Source organism: Haematobia irritans, chromosome 4 (assembly GCF_050003625.1).
Source record: "Haematobia irritans isolate KBUSLIRL chromosome 4, ASM5000362v1, whole genome shotgun sequence".
NCBI classification, from domain to species: Eukaryota; Metazoa; Arthropoda; class Insecta; order Diptera; family Muscidae; genus Haematobia; species Haematobia irritans.
In genome coordinates this window covers 195,717,138-195,734,856 of record NC_134400.1, presented here as the reverse complement: position 1 = coordinate 195,734,856, position 17,719 = coordinate 195,717,138, and the positions used below count along the sequence as shown (strand labels likewise).

The following is a 17,719-nucleotide window of genomic DNA, read 5'->3' as shown; positions in this document are numbered from 1 at the left end:
GGCTGTGAGACATCTAATTACGTAGCAACAGCACGTTCATGGCAAGGACATTTTCCAACATGACGTGTTTTGAAAAATCCACATGAAAAAGAAAAGCTAGGTTAGTTGTGTCCTACATAGCTGCATATATAGTATTTAAAAGTGAGTGGGGCGAATGTTATGAAACAGTTATCAAAACAAAAAAAAATAAAACAAATGAATTATTTAAAGTTTTATTAAATTGAATGTTTTGTCAATAACACTAGAAGCCTATGAACAATGCCATAAAATATAAACGTTTTTGTTTTTTTTTTTTTGGTAGTAAATGAAAATATTATGCAGGCCCACCTGTTTGATGATCATATTCTCCTATGTAGCGTTTAGTTAAAAACCGCACTATCAGAGCTGAAAGAAAGATGAGAAAAAATAATGCATAAATTTGTTATATTTAATATGACGGACAAGAATACGTATGTCTATATACAGCTGTGTTCAAAATAATAGTAGTATTATAGATATACACTAAAAAAAAGCATGCCCTGTTCCAAAGATTTTGTCTTTACTTTAAAAAATTTGGTATTGATTCCGAGCCAAAGAAGCGGAGAATACAAGTAAGGATACTTTTAAGACACAATTCTCTTTTAAATTTGGGTTTTGTGTACTTGCTTCTAGGAAGCAAATTTTAATTGTTCGCTTTCTCAGCTTATTTTCTTCATATGCTATCAAAGTCCTTTAAAAACAAGTTAACGACGACTTTATTTTCAAAATTGAGACTCGACTTCTAGCAGAAATTATGCTGTGTTTCAAGTAAAAAACGTCTTTAAAATAAAGTGTTGAAAAACATGTCCTATATTTGAACGATTTTTTGCTTTGTAGTCAAGATGCAAAAAGACAACAAATTTAAAGACAATTTCATTAAATTTAAAGATTCTTTCCAAATTATTAAAGTCAAGTTGACCTTAGCCCAAACATTTTTGCTTTCATGTTATGATACCCGTTTTTAAGTCAAATCACTTAATTATAAGGACATTACGACTTCATTGAAAAGATTATCGACTTTTGGACAAAGAAAAAAAATTTTATATATGAGAAAAGCGTCTTCTATGCTAAGAAAAATTTGCATTCGTATTTTAAAGACATGAAATCTTTGACCTCACGACAATATTTTTTTTTTTCAGTGTATATCGATATTTTGTAAGTTTTATCGAAATTAGCTATACAAAATATAAATAACAAAAAATGTGTAGTTAGCTCAATTTTGCACTTCAAATTTGGTCAGTTTTTTTTCTGTAAAATTACCTATAGAAAATTTTGTCAAAAGTTTATTTCTATGGAAAATTTTGAAAATTGTGTTAGAATTTTATTTCTATGGGAAATTTTGTAAACATTTTATTTCTATAGAAAATTTTGTCAAATTTTTTTTTTCTATGGAAAATTTTGTCAAAATTTTATTCCTATAAAAAATTTAGTCAAAATTTTATTTCTATTGGAAATTTGCTAAAAATTTTATTTCTATTGAAAATTTGCTAAAAATTTTTATTTCTTTGGAAAAATTTGTCAACTTTTTATTTCTATAGAATATTTTGTCAAAATTTTATCTGTACAGAAAATTTTGCCGAAATTTTATTCTCATAGAAAATTTTGTCAAAATTTTATTTCTATAGGAAATTTTGTTAAAATTTTAGTTCTACAGAAAATTTTGACAAAATTTTAGTTCTATAACATTTTTTTTCAAAATTTTATTTCTACAGAAATTTTTGTGAAATTTTTATTTCTATAGAAAATTTTGTCAAAATTTCTAAAATTTTTATTTCTATGGAAAGTTTTGTAAATTTTTTTCTATAGAAAATTTTGTACAAATGTTATTTCTATAGTACATTTAGTCAAAATTTTATTTCTATGGAAATTTTTTAAAAGAATTTTGTCAAAATTTTATTACTATAGAAAATTTGTGAAGCACCTCTTAGCTGGAGTGGAATAATTTTGTAAACGTTTTATTTCTATAAAAAATTTTCTCATTTTTTTTTCTATGGACAACTTTGTCAAAATTTTATTCCTATAAAAAATTTAGTCAAAAGTTTATTTCTATTGTCAAAATTTCTAAAATTTTTATTTCTATGGAAAATTTTGTCAACTTTTTATTTCTATAGAATATTTTGTTATAATTTTATTTCTGTAGCAAGTGCTGTCAAAATTTTATCTGTACAGAAAATTTTGCCGAAATTTTATTCTCATAGAAAATTTTGTCAAAATTTTATTTCTATAGAAAATTTTGTTAAAATTTTATTTCTACAGAAAATGTTGACAAAATTTTAGTTCTATAACATTTTTTTTCAAAATTTTATTTCTACAGAAATTTTTGTGAAATTTTTATTTCTATAGAAAATTTTGTCAAAATTTCTAAAATTTTTATTTCTATGGAAAGTTTTGTAAATTTTTTTCTATAGAATATTTTGTACAAATGTTATTTCTATAGTACATTTCGTCAAAATTTTATTTCTATGGAAAATTTTTAAAAGAATTTTGTCAACATTTTATTACTATAGAAAATTTGTAAAGCACCTCTTTGCTGGAGTGGAATAATTTTGTAATCATTTTATTTCTATAGAAAATTTTGTCAATTTTGTCAAAATTTTATTCCTCTAAAATATTTAGTCAAAATTTTATTTCTATTGAAAATGTGCTAAAAATGTTATATCTATTGAAAATTTGCTAAAAATTTTATTTTTTTTGAAAAATTTGTCAACTTTTTATTTCTATAGAATATTTTGTCACAATTTTATGTGTACAGAAGATTTTTCCGAAATTTTATTCTCATAGAAAATTTTGTAAAAATATTATTTCTATAGAAAATTTTGTTAAAATTTTATTTCTACAGAAAGATTTGACAAAATTTTAGTTCTATAACATTTTTTTTCAAAATTTTATTTCTACAGAAATTTTTGTCAAATTTTTATTTCTATAGAAAATTTTGTCAAAATTTCTAAAATTTGTATTTCTAAGGAAAGTTTTGTAAATTTTTTTCTATAGAATATTTTGTGCAAATGTTATTTCTATAGTACATTTCGTCAAAATTTTATTTCTATGGAAAATTTTTTAAAGAATTTTGTCAAGTTTTTATTACTATAGAAAATTTGTAAAGCACCTCTTTGCTGGAGTGGAATATTGTGCAAAATCTACCAAACCATTGAGAATTCTACCAAGCAGTAAAAACTCTACCATTTTTGGTAGGATTTTACCAACTGTGGCCACCCGAATCTACACTCCGGTCTTCTGATCTAAAGTTCCTACACTGAGTTCTTCGGACCCACTATTTTACCACTGTATTGTTCGAATCAACAATATCACCATTCCGATCTTGTGATCTACAGTTACTCCACTGAGTTCTTAGGGATTACAGTGTCACCACAGAGCTCTTCGAATCTAAAGTTCATTCCACTGATATCTTTGTATCTACAGTTCCAGTATAGAGTCTTCGAATCTAAAGGTCCTTAACTCTGATCTTCGGAAGTACAGATTCCCCACTGAGTTCTTCGGGTCTACAATTCCTCCACTGAGTTTAAACTATTCCATCCGCTGTTGGCATTTTGCAACGAAAGGAGACTCGGGATGAAGACTGATAGTGACAGTGACAATTATGACGATTTAGTCGAAAATATGACCATTCGAATCTATAGTTACACAAATCCAATCTTCAAATCTAAATTTCCTACTCTGAGTTCTTTGGATTCACTATTCCACCACTGAGTTGTTCGGATCCTCAATATCACCTCTTAATTTCCTCCACAGAGGATCTTTGGGCCCACAGTCTCCCCACTGAATTCTTAGGCTTTACAGTTCCATCACCAGTTTCCTCACGTAGGTCTTCGAATCCATAGTTATGCCCAGGGCTGTGGAGTCGGAGACTTGGTGTCGGAGTCTGAAGATTTTGCTGGAGTCGGAGCTCTTCGAACATGGTTGTGGTGATCATATTCCTTAAATGAGTTCTTTTGGACATATATTTTTTTTTTGATATGATATGATGACTAAATAATCGACAAATACTAAATAATCGATAAATATCGATCACATTAACAAACCGCAGGATCGATTATGCTGTCGAACATAACTTCTATTGTGACCAATATCTGGAATATTTTTTGACACGAGCTCTGTCGCCCGGATAAACATATAGTCTGGACGGCGCATCAAGTAAATCGGAAAAGCTGTTGTTTAGAGAAAAACTAAATTTCGTCTCGAAACCAGCCACTACCTAAGGTTACTAATATCGAAAATCAGTACCTGGTTATAATCCTGCAATCATCCATGCTACTACCTAAAACTCAGTTGATTTCCAATTGAAGTTGCGTCATTCATGTTTTGTTTTCTCTTTGACAAATTGCATTCATCTTTACTTGTATTGACCTAAATTCCAGCTATGACAAGCCACCTCCTCCCCCACCCCACTCACAAAAGTACATGTTCATTGAAAGACCATAAATTATTGAAATGAGGTCAACTGGTGAGTTGCTTGTTGGTTGGTAATAAAGGCGACCAAAATACCCCACCAGTGATAACGAGACAAAGTAAGGTGGAAATTTGAAAAAAGTGCAAATGCATTTAAAACTCCACCATAACAATTCCAAACTTCCTTTTGAATCCACCTTTTCTTGGCCAGTAGCAATACCATCCAGGTGTGAATAGTACTTCAAATCCATAAAATTAACAATGACATATGCATTAGTTTCTTATGGGCTCAAGCAAACTGAAAGGAGGAAGAGACGATACAAACATTTAACCCCCATATCCACCCCCAAATTACATGCAACAGAACTTTTGCGGCTTAACGTGAGGGGCCGGCCGGTCGGTAAAATGCATGCACCCTAATGTTGCGTGATCAACAACATTGTATGGTGGGCCAAAGGTAGTGAAACAGTTTACTTTACTACAAAGGTGGTTGCAATAAAAGCAACACTGGTTTTGTTGGTTACTGCGGCGCACAATGGGTTATTTTATTTCTATAGAAAATTTTGTTAAAATTTTATTTCTATAGAAAATTTTGTCAAAATTTTATTTCTATAGAAAATCTTGTCAAAATTACATTTCTATAGGAAATTTTATAAAAATTTTATTTTTATAGAAAATTTTGTCAAAATTTTATTTCTATAGGAAATTTTGCTAAAATTGTATAATTAGATAAAATTTTATTTCTATAGAAAATTTTGCTAAAATTTTATTTCTATAGAAAATTTTGTCAAAATTTTATTTCTATAGAAAATTTTGTCAATATTTTATTTCTATAGAAAATTTTGCAAAAATTTTATTTCTATAGAAAATTTTGTCAAAATTTTATTTCTATAGAAAATTTTGTCAAAATTTTATTTCTATAGAAAATTTTGTCAAAATTTTATTTCTATAGAAAATGTTGTCAAAATTTTATTTCTATAGACAATTCTGCAAAAATTTTATTTCTATAAAAAATTTTGTCAAAATTTTATTTCCATAGAAAATGTTGTCAAAATTTTATTTCTATAAAAAATTATGCTAAAATTTTTTTTCTATAGAAAATTATGCTAAAATTTTATTTCTATAGAAAATTTTGTCAAAATTTTATTTCTATAGACAATTTTATAAAAATTTTTGTTTCTATCGAAAATTTTGTCATAATTTTATTTCTATAGAAAAGTTTGTCAACATTTTATTTGTATAGAAAAAATTGTCAAAATATTATTTCTATAGAAAAAAATTTTCAAAAATTTATTTCTATCGAAAGTTTCTCAAAATTGTATTTCTATGGAAAATTTTATTTCTATAGAAATTTTTAAAATTTTTTTTTTTATATATATAATTTTGCCAACATTTCATTTCTATAGAAATATTTGCCAAAATTTTATTTATACAGAAAATTTTGTCAACATTTCATTTCTATTAAAAAAATTTGCCAAAATTGTATTTCTATAGAAATTTTTGTTAAAATTTAATTTTTATAGAAAATTATGTCAACATTTTATTTCTATAGAAAATTTTGTCAAAATTTTATGTCTATAGAAAATTTTATCAAAATTTTATGTCTATAGAAAATTTTATCAAAATTTTATTTCTATAGAAAATGTTGTCAACATTTTATTTTGTTGACAAAATGTCTATAGAAAATTTTGTCAACACTTTATTTCTATAGAAAATTTTGTCAAAATTTTATTTGTTTGGAAAAATTTGTCAAAATTTTATTTCTATAGAAAAAAATTGTCAAAAATTTATTTCTATCGAAAGTTTCTCAAAATTTTATTTCTATGGAAAATTTTATTTCTATAGAATTTTTTTCAAAATTTTATATATAGAATTTTGTCAACATTTCATTTCTATAGAAATATTTGCCAAAATTTTATTTCTATAGAAAATTTTGTCAACATTTTATTTCTATAGACAATTTTGCTAAAATTTTATTTCTATAAAAAATTTTGTCAAAATTTTATTTCTATAGAAAATGTTATAAAAATTTTTATTTCTATCGAAAATTTTGTCAACATTTTATTTCCATAGAAAATGTTGTCAAAATTTTATTTCTATAGAAAATTATGCTAAAATTTTATTTCTATAGAAAATTTTGTCAAATTACATTTCTATAGGAAATTTTATAAAAATTTTATTGTAATAGAAAATTTTGTCAAAATTTTATTTCTATAGAAAATTTTGCTAAAATTTTATTTCTATAGAAAATTTTGTCAAAATTTTATTTCTGTAGAAGATTTTGTCAAAATTTTATTTATATAGAAAATTTTGCTAAAATTTTATTTCTATAGAAAATTTTGTCAAAATTTTATTTCTGTAGAAAATTTTGTTAAAATTTTATTTCTATAGAAAATTTTGTCAAAATTTTATTTCTATAGAAAATTTTATAAAAATTTTTATTTCTATCGAAAATTTTGTCAAAATTTTATTTCTATAAAAAAGTTTGTCAAAATTTTATTTCTATAGAAAAAAATTGTAAAAAATTTATTTCTATCGAAAGTTTCTCAAAATTTTATTACTATGGAAAATTTAATTTCTATAGAAAATTTTTTCCAATTTTTTTTATATATAGAATTTTTCAAGATTTCATTTCTATAGAAATATTTTTAAAAATTTTATTTCTACAGAATTCTATAAAAAAATTTGCCAAAATTTGATTTCTATAAAAAATTTTCTCAAAGTTGTATTTCTATAGAAAATTTTGACAAAATTTTATTTCTATAGAAAATTTTGTCAAATTTTTATTTCTATAGAAAATTTTGTCATAGTTTGATTTCTATAGAAAATTTTCTCAACATTTTATTCTACCGATCTTATTAAGGCTTTCTGAGTAAATATTGTAGTGGTTCCTAATGGAAAATCTCCACCTTCGGGGTAGGGAACTCAAGTTCCATCCGAAGGAAATTCTGGTTATATTGACTTAAAACTAAGAAAATATGATGTCGTAATGAAATGAATGTCAATTTAAAATATATTTTTTGAAGCAAGTAATAAAGGATCCTTTCACTTATTAAAAATCAACCCACTGTGTTTTATATATGCATTCAGGTGCTTTCTTTCAGCCGGCTTATTAAATCAGCGGGTGATTTTTGTCCTTTTTTCTGCCGCATAGTAACCCATGTGAATATGAGTGACACCTGATTTTGTTTTTATACCGTTCCATGAAAACATTAGCCAGGACATTACGTGCAACTATTTTTATGTCATTTTTGTTTTTAGCCAACTCAAAAAAAAAAATTAAAAAACAACATAACCCATACACCATATAAGGGTGAATGAAACGTATATGGCTTAAGGTTTGTGATGGCATTTTTCATTTCCTTTGGGCCGCAAAACGAGGGCGATTGTAACCCCCCCTGTTTTTTCCTGTCTAATTTTATTTATATTTGTACTTTGTGATTTCGCTTTGGAAATAATTCGTCCACCTCTTCATGACCAGGATTAAGAGGACATTTTTAGTTTGTGTTAATATTTCATTTGCATTCATGGCATTTGTCATTTGCTATGTCAACGGAAATGTCCATTATCCTGATGACCATTACTAATTATGCCATTGTCACGAATTTTGTTTAAGGGATTTTTCGCATATAACTACTGTGTATTCATACTCTACAAATGCTCATGTTGCTTTCCCTTAGGGATAGATTCGGAAGCCAGTGCTGCGTGTAGTTTTTAATTCGCACATATATATCTTACAACTTTTCAATTTGACAGGTTAATCATGATAGACATGAGAGGAAAGTTTTTACGGGTGAAACACAATCATAACGGTAGAGGAACACTTGTTTACCTGTATTTTTTAGGGGGCTCCCAAAATACGGTATGCAATGGAGGCTAGTAAAATTTTACAAAATTAAACCTCTAATGTTCCATTTTTTTCAGCTGATAAAAACCTACTGGAAATTGATGTAAATTACCACTAGGACTGGTACCAATCGCCCAGTTTATCGAAATTTTAAACATTTTATATAGGGTGACTGATATATAATGCAACGGGCATAGGTTAGGTGTAATGACGATCCGTTATTTTCAGCTCACTTACACTATTAAGTTCATTGTGATACTACGCAATATTTGTAGTATTGGTGATTTCTCCCAAAAATGGGGATTTTTTCCACTCGTGCCAAAATAATCTACCACAGTTTGAGGAAAATTTTACCAAAAATCTACCAAATTTAAAAAAAAAATCGGTATACATATCCCTTGGAGTGTAAATGTGTAAAACGTTCTAATGATTGTTGCTTGTGCCAAAAAGGGAAAGTTACTATTTCTACAAAAAAGAAGAACATCTTCAAAATGGGACTTTAATATAATAGAAAATTTTGTCAACATTTTATTTGTATAGAAAATTTTGTCATAACTTTATTTCTATAGAACATTTTCTCAAAATTTTATTTCTATAGAAAATTTTCTCCAAATTTTATTTCTATTGAAAATTTTCTGAAAATTTTATTTGCATAGAAAATTTTCGCAAAATTTTATTTGTATAGAAAATTTTATCACAATTGTATTTCTATAGAAAATTTTGTCATAATTTTACTTCTATAGAAATAAGACCTAACCTGTATCCTAACACCCACCCACAACCACCAACTAGTACAAAAACAACATTGTCGTACTAATCGCGTTGTACCTCCTATGAACACATAAATGGACCATAGCTGTCATATATTATCAATATAGCATCGAAATATGGGCAACCTCCAAACCCTCCCTATCCGATAACCTATCAGAAAACAAGTATATAAAGCAGTAAGTTCGGCCGGGCCGAATCTTAAATACCCACCACCATGAATCAAATATTATAGTTTCCTGTGAAAATTTCAGGGGGATTTGGTGCCAAGCAAATGGGGGATATAGCAAAACCTATATGGGGGATATAGCAAACCTGGACCGATACTCACCATTTTTAGCACACCTCTTTATGTTCCTAAAATAACTTTAGATTTCAAATTTCAACAAAATTGGATAATAACTACGATTTCTATAAGCCCAAGACCCCAAATCGGGAGGTCGGTTTATATGGGGACTATATCAAAACCTGGACCGATGTAGTCCATCTTCGAACTTGACCTGCCTGCAGCCAAAGACGAGTTTGTGCAAAATTTCAGAACGATTGCTTCATTATTGAAGACTGTAGCGCGATTACAACAGACAGACAGACAGACGGACATCGTTATATCGTCTTAGAATTTCTCCCTGATCAAGAATATATATACTTTATATAGTCGGAATCGATATTTCGATGTGTTACAAACGGAATGACAAACTTATTATACCCCGTCACCATTCTATGGTGGTGGGTATAAAAATATGGGAAAGATTTAAATCTGAAGTAATTTTAAGGAAACTTCACAAAAGTTTATTTATGATTTATCCCTCGATATATATGTATTAGAAGTTTAGGAAAATTAGAGTTATTTTTACAACTTTTTGACTAAGCAGTGGCGATTTTACAAGGAAAATGTTGGTGTTTTGACCACCAACATTTTGGTTGAACCGATTTCAACCAAAGGTGGCACGCATAGCTACAATGCTAATTCTACTCCCTGTGCAACATTTCAACTAAATCGGAGTTAAACCTCTGTGGTCATATGAGTGTAAATCGTGCGAAACCTATATATGAGAGGTATATCTAAATCTGAACCGATTTCTTCCAAAGTCAATAGGGTTCTATTCTGAGCCAAAACACATACTTGTGCAAAATTTGAAGTCGATTGGACTAAAACTGTGACCTAGACTTTGATTACAAAAATGTGTTCACGGACAGTCGGACAGCTATATCGACTCAGGAGCCCACCCTGAGCATATTTGCCAAAGACACCATGTGTCTATCTCGTCTCCTTCTGGGTGTTGCAAACATATGCACTAACTTATAATACCCTGTTCCATAGTGTGGCACAGGGTATAACAAACGAATAATATACAACAAGTATATATGGCCGTAAGTTCGGCCAGGCCGAAGCTTATGTACCCTCCATCATGGATTGCGTAGAAACTTCTTCTAAACACTGCCATCCAAAATCGAATTATTTAAGTCGCGGTAACGCTTGCCGATGGCAAGGAATCTTAAAACCTCCTAACACCATCTTCTGAATTGTATGTAAGTCCATACGTGGTATATATTAAATCAAAAAAGTTTGATCCAATACGTCTATTTTTCAGTTGCCAAAGTAGACATAAAATTTTGACAAAATTTTCTACAGAAATAAAATTTTAACAAAATTTTCTATCGAAATAAAATTTTCACAAAATTTTCTATAGAAATAAAAATTTTGCCAAAATTTTCTATAGAAAGAAAATTTTGACAAAAATTTCTACAGAAATAAAATTTTAACAAAATTTTCTATAGAAATAAACTTTTGACAAAATATTCTATAGAAATAAAATCTTGGTAGATTATTTTTGGCTCGAGTGGCAACCATGATTATGAACCGAATAAAATTTGAACAAAATTTTCTATAGAAATAAAATTTTGACAAAATTTTCTATAGAAATAAAATTTTGACAATGATAAAATTTTATTATGAACCGAATAAAATTTTAACAAAATTTTCTCTAGAAATAAAATTTTGACAAAATTTTCTCTAGAAATAAAATTTTGACAAAATTTTCTATAGAAATAAAATTTTGACAAAATTTTCTATAGAAATAAAATGTTGACAAAATTTTCTATAGAAAGAAAATTTTGACAAAAATTTCTACAGAAATAAAATTTTAACAAAATTTTCTATAGAAATAAACTTTTGACAAAATATTCTATAGAAATAAAATTTTGGTAGATTATTTTTGGCTCTAGTGCCAACCATGATTATGAACCGATATGGACCAATTTTTGTGTGATTGGACCAATTTTTGCACGATTGTTAGAGACCATATACCAACACCATGTACCAAATTTCAGCCCGATGGGATGAAATATGCTTCTCTTAGAGGCTCCACAAGCCAAATCTGGGGATCGGTTTATATGGGGGCTATATATAATTAAGGACCGATATGGACCAATTTTTGCATGGTTGTTAGAGACCATATACCAACATCATGTACAAAATTTCAGCCGGATCGGATGAAATTTTCTTCTCTTGGAGACTTCGCAAGCCAAATCTGGGGATCGGTTTATATGGGGGCTATATATAATTATGAACCGATGCGGACCAATATTCGCATGGTTGTTAGAGACCATATACCAACACCATGTACCAAGTTCGAGCCGGATCGGATGAAATTTTCTTCTCTTGGAGACTTCGCAAGCCAAATCTGGGGATCGGTTTATATGGGGGCTATATATAATTATGAACCGATGTGGACCAATATTCGCATGGTTGTTAGAGACCATATACCAATATCAAGTACCAAATTTCAGGCGGATCGGATAAAATTTGCTTCTCTTTTAGGCTCCGCAAGCCAAATCTGGGGATCGGTTTATATGGGGGCTATATATAATTATGGGCCGATGTGGACCAATTTTTGCATAGTCATTACAGACCATATACCAACACCATGTACCAAATTTCAGCCGGATCGGATGAAATTTGGTTCTCTTAGAGGCTCCGTAAGCCAAATCGGGGGATCGGTTTATATGGGGGCTATATGTAAGTATGGACCGATATGCACCAATTTTTGCATGGTTGTTAGAGACCATATTCTAACACCATGTACCAAATTTCAGCCGGATCGGATGAAATTTGGTTCTCTTAGAGGCTGCGCAAGCCAAATCGGGGGATCGATTTATATGGGGGCTATATGTAATTATGGACCGATATGGACCAATTTTTGCATGGTTGTTAGAGACCATATACCACCATGTACCAAATTTCAGCCGGATCGGATGAAATTTGCTTCTCTTAGAGGCCTCGCAAGCCAAATTTGGGGGTCCGTTTATATGGGGGCTATTCGTAAAAGTGAACCGATAAGGCCCATTTGCAATACCATCAATAACAACTACTTGTGCCAAGTTTCAAGTCGATAGCTTGTTTCGTTCGGAAGTTAGTGTGATTTCAACAGACGGACGGACGGACGGACGGACGAACGGACATGCTCAGATCGCTATATGAGATCGCTTAGCCCATGGCATATCCTTTATAATGCTGTCTAAATGTATTAAAATCGTCTACAGGCCTACAATTTTCCCCAATACCCAAAATAGAAAGAGTGCTACTCGTATAATATTGCCCTCGGTAAATCATAATCGTCTGTTACGTTGATATTTTATGCCCACTTAAAATGTTTGTCTGTCCTCTGTGTGTATTCATTCGTCCATTTACACTTGCGAAATAATCACAGTTTTTGATGCGAATCGTTTGCATAATGGTTTCGTTTCGCATTGGTGTCTCCTCTACTCTTGTGTACTCGCCGGCTGACTAGAGACCGATGATCGTTGAAGCGTTGTTAGGGGGGCTTGGGTGGCGTATGATAAACGAATGTGATCGCATGTGATGATTACCTTTAGCAATAATTACACCCCCACGTTTGGCATTCAATTGCTGTAGGTGGAGGAGGTGGTGGTGGTGTTGTTGTTGTTCTTGTTATTCCTGTGTGAAATTTACTTTTTAATTGATATTTTATTATTATTTTGGTTGTTCGTTTTTGTTTTATGTTCGCTATTCGCCTTTTATTTTTTTTTTTTACTTTTTGGCTAATGTTTGTAATAAACAAAACACACACAGACATGTGATGATTTCTGGTTTCTATTTTCATTTTCATTTCGTTAATTGTAATTTACGAATTCAATAAGATTTTCTTCTGGTTTTTTTGGCGCCTCACAGTGGGATGCTTTTAGTTTCAAATGCTATGAAAAATTCCTTTACACACTATGCAAAGAAGTCTGGGTAAAATAGTGTGTATTGGTCAGGCCACCAGAAGTATGACTTAACAGGTTGACTGATAAGTCCCCGGTCTGACACATAGATGGCGTCGCTAGTATTAAATGCATATTATTTTTATACCCTTCACCACTACTGCGGTACAGGGTATAATAAGTTTGTGCATTTGTATGTAACGCCAAGAAGGAAAAGTCTGAGACCCATCGTTTAGAATACCGATCGTCTTAGAATTAAATTCTGAGTCGATTTAGCGATGTCCGTCTGTCTGTTGATGTATTTTTGTGTGCCAAGTACAGCTCGCAGTTTTAGTCCGATTGTCCTAAAATTTGGTATAGGGTCCTGTTTCGGCTCAAAGACGATCCCTATTGATTTTGGAAAAAATCGGTTCAGATTTAGATATAGCTGCCATATATATTTTTCACCGATCTGGTCATAATTGGCGTGTATATTAACCGATCTTCCTCAAATTCCGTACATCCGAATATTTTATGAGTCTCGAAAAACTTGCAAAATATCAGCCAAATCGGTTCAGATTTAGATATAGCTCCCATATATATGTTTTTCTGATTTCGACAAAAATGGTCCAAATACCAACATTTTCCTTGTAAAATCGCCACTGCTTAGTCGAAAAGTTGTAAAAATGACTCTAATTTTCCTAAACTTCTAATGCATATATATATCGAGCGATAAATCATAAATAAACTTTTGCGAAGTTTTCTTAAAATTGCTCCAGATTTAAATGTTTCCTATATTATACCCACCACCATAGAATGGTGACGGGGGTATAATAAGTTTGTCATTCCGTTTGTAACACATCGAAATATCGATTTCCGACTATATAAAGTATATATATTCTTGATCAGGGAGAAATTCTAAGACGATATAACGATATCCGTCTGTCTGTCTGTTGTAATCACGCTACAGTCTTCAATAATGAAGCAATCGTGCTGAAATTTTGCACAAACTCGTCTTTTGTCTGCAGGCAGGTCAAGTTCGAAGATGGGCTATATCGGTCCAGGTTTTGATATAGTCCCCATATAAACCGACCTCCCGATTTGGGGTCTTGGGCTTATAGAAATCGTATTTTTTATCCAATTTGCTTGAAATTTGAAATCTAGAGGTATTTTATGACCATAAAGACGTGTGCCAAAAATTGTGAGTATCGGTCCATGTTTTGGTATAGCCCCCATATAGACCGATCTCCCGATTTTACTTCTTGGGCTTATAGAAACCGCAGTTTTTAATCAATTTACCTGAAATTGGAAATCTAGAGGTATTGTAGGACCACAAATACGTGTGCCAAAAATTGTGAGTATCGGAGGTGTGCCGAAAACGGTGAGTATCGGTCCATATTTTAGTATAGCCCCCATAAGAACGATCTCCCGCTTTAACTCCTTGGGTTTCTAGAAACCGTAGTTTTTATCTGATTTGCCTGAAATTGTAAATATTCTGGTATTTTAGGCTCACAAAAACGTGTATCGGATTAAGTTTTTATCGGTCCATTTGGTAATGCTCCATATAGACCGACTTCACTTCTTGAGGGTGTAGAAGGCGCACTGATCATGAAAATTGCTTGAAACTCAATGTAAAATTTCCAGATTTTACTTCTACAGAATTAAGATTTCAAATCAAGACGTTATTTTATAATTTTCTTGCACACCTACAAGCGATGTTAATGATTCCTCTAAAACTCAAACAAAAATGGTTCTTATAAATCCAGAATCTGATATAGTCCTCATAGGTGAAATCTTTAAATTTATCTTCGGGAAGTGTCTTCAAATCCTCAAGCCCTCCTGAAATTTCAAAAGAACCCCTAATATTTGGTTCATGGTGGTGGGTATTTAAGATTCGGCCGGGCCGAACTTAGTGCTGTATATACTTGTTTTTTTACTAACATTGTGTTCCACCCTAGTGCATTAGCCGACTTAAATTTTGAGTCTATAGATTTTGTAGAAGTCTATCAAATTCTGTCCAGATCGAGTGATATTTAAATGTATGTATTTGGGACAAACCTTTATATACAGACCCAACACATTTGACGGATGTGATATGGTATCGAAAATTTAGATCTACAAAGTGGTGCATTGTATAATATAGTCGGCCCCGCCCGACTTTAGACTTTCCTTACTTGTTATACCCACCACCATAGAATGGTGACGGGGGTATAATAAGTTTGTCATTCCGTTTGTAACACATCGAAATATCGATTTCCGACTATATAAAGTATATATATTCTTGATCAGGGAGAAATTCTAAGACGATAAACCGATGTCCGTCTGTCTGTCTGTCTGTCTGTTGTAATCACGCTACAGTCTTCAATAATGAAGCAATCGTGCTGAAATTTTGCATAAATTCGTCTTTTGTCTGCAGGCAGGTCAAGTTCGAAGACGGGCTATATCGGTCCAGGTTTTGATATAGTCCCCATATAAACCGACCTCCCGATTTGCCCAAATTTGAAATTGGAAATATAGAGGTATTGTAGGACCACAAATACGTGTGCCAAAAATTGTGAGTATCGGTCCATATTTTGGTATGGTCCCCATATAAAACGACCTCCCGATTTGGGGTCTTGGGCTTATAGAAACCGTAGTTTTTATTCAATTTACCTGAAATTGGAAATCTAGAGGTATTGTAGGACCACAAATACGTGTGCCAAAAATTGTGAGTATCGGTCCATATTTTAGTATATCCCCCATAAGAACGATCTCCCGATTTAACTCCTTGGGCTTCTAGAATCCGTAGTTTATATACAATTTATCTGAAATTGGAAATCTAGAGGTATTTTAGGACCATAAAGAGGTGTGCCGAAAATGGTGAGTATCGGTCCATATTTTGGTATAGCCCCCATATAAACCGATTTCCCGATTTTACTTCTTGGGCTTCTAGAATCCGAAGTTTTTATCCTATTTGCCTGAAATAGGAAATCTAGAGGTATTTCCGGGTCATAAAGAGGTGTGCCGAAAACGGTGAGTATCGGTCCATATTTTAGTATAGCCCCCATAAGAACGACCTCCCGATTTAACTCCTTGGGTTTCTAGAAACCGTAGTTTTTATCTGATTTGCCTGAAATTGTAAATATTCTGGTATTTTACGCTCACAAAAACGTGTATCGGATTAAGTTTTTATCGGTCCATTTGGTAATGCCTCCATATAGACCGACTTCACTTCTTGAGGGTGTAGAAGGCGCACTGATCATGAAAATTGCTTGAAACTCAATGTAAAATTTCCAGATTTTACTTCTACAGATTTAAGATTTCAAATCAAGACGTTATTTTATAATTTTCTTGCACACTTACAAGAGATGTTAATGATTCCTCTAAAACTCAAATGGGTCTTATAAATCCAGAATCTGATATAGTCCTCATAGGTGAAATCTTTAAATTTATCTTCGGGAAGTGTCCTCACGCCCTCTTGAAATTTCAAAGGAACCCCTAATATTTGGTTCATGGTGGTGGGTATTTAAGATTCGGCCCGGCCGAACTTAGTGCTGTATATACTTGTTTTTTACTAACATTGTGTTCCACACTAGTCCATTAGCCGGCTTAAATTTTGAGTGTATAGATTTTGTAAAAGTCTATCAAATTCTGTCCAAATCGAGTGATATATAAATGTATGTATTTGGGACAAACCTTTATATATAGCACCCAACACATTTGACAGATGTGATATGGTATCGAAAATTTAGATCTATAAAGTGGTGCAGGGTATAATATAGTCGGCCCCGCCCGACTTTAGACTTTCCTTACTTGTTATATATTACCAACCTTCAAATGATTCGTGTCAAAATTTGAAGTCTGTAAGTCAATTAGTTTGTGAGATAAAGCGTCTTTTGTGAAGCAACTTTTGTTATTGGGAAAAAAAACATGAAAAAAAAGGAATTTCGTGTTTTGATAAAATACTGTTTTCTGAAGGGAAAAAATACGGTGGAAGCAAAAACTTGGCTTGATAATGAGTTTCCGGACTCTGCCCCAGGGAAATCAACAATAATTGATTGGTATGCAAAATTCAAGCGTGGTGAAATGAGCACGGAGGACGGTGAACGCAGTGGACGGCCGAAAGAGGGGGTTACCGACGAAAACATCAAAAAAATCCACAAAATTATTTTGAATGACCGTAAAATAAAGTTGATCGAGATAGCAGAGGCCTTAAAGATATCAAAGGAACGTGTTGGTCATATCATTCATCAATATTTGGATATGCGGAAGCTCTGTGCAAAATGGGTGCCGCGCGGGCTCACATTTGACCAAAAACAACAACGTGTTGATGATTCTGAGCGGTGTTTGCAGCTGTTAACTCGTAATATACCCGAGTATTTCCGTCGATATGTGACAATGGATGAAACATGGCTCCATCACTACACTCCTGAGTCCAATCGACAGTCGGCTGAGTGGATAGCGACCGGTGAACCGTCTCCGAAGCGTGGAAAGACT

At 31.5% G+C, this 17,719-nt stretch overlaps 1 protein-coding gene across 2 annotated transcripts in view; it reads right to left on the bottom strand.

Moving 5' to 3' along the window:
- The window catches only part of LOC142236099 (ras-related and estrogen-regulated growth inhibitor), a 54,890-nt gene that overhangs the window by 16,302 nt on the left and 20,869 nt on the right, over positions 1-17,719 (bottom strand). For both annotated transcript variants that reach the window (XM_075307348.1, XM_075307347.1), the window contains exon 3: positions 328-384. In XM_075307348.1, coding sequence (XP_075163463.1) covers positions 328-384 — 57 coding nt within the window. The remainder of the gene's footprint in view (positions 1-327; positions 385-17,719) is intronic.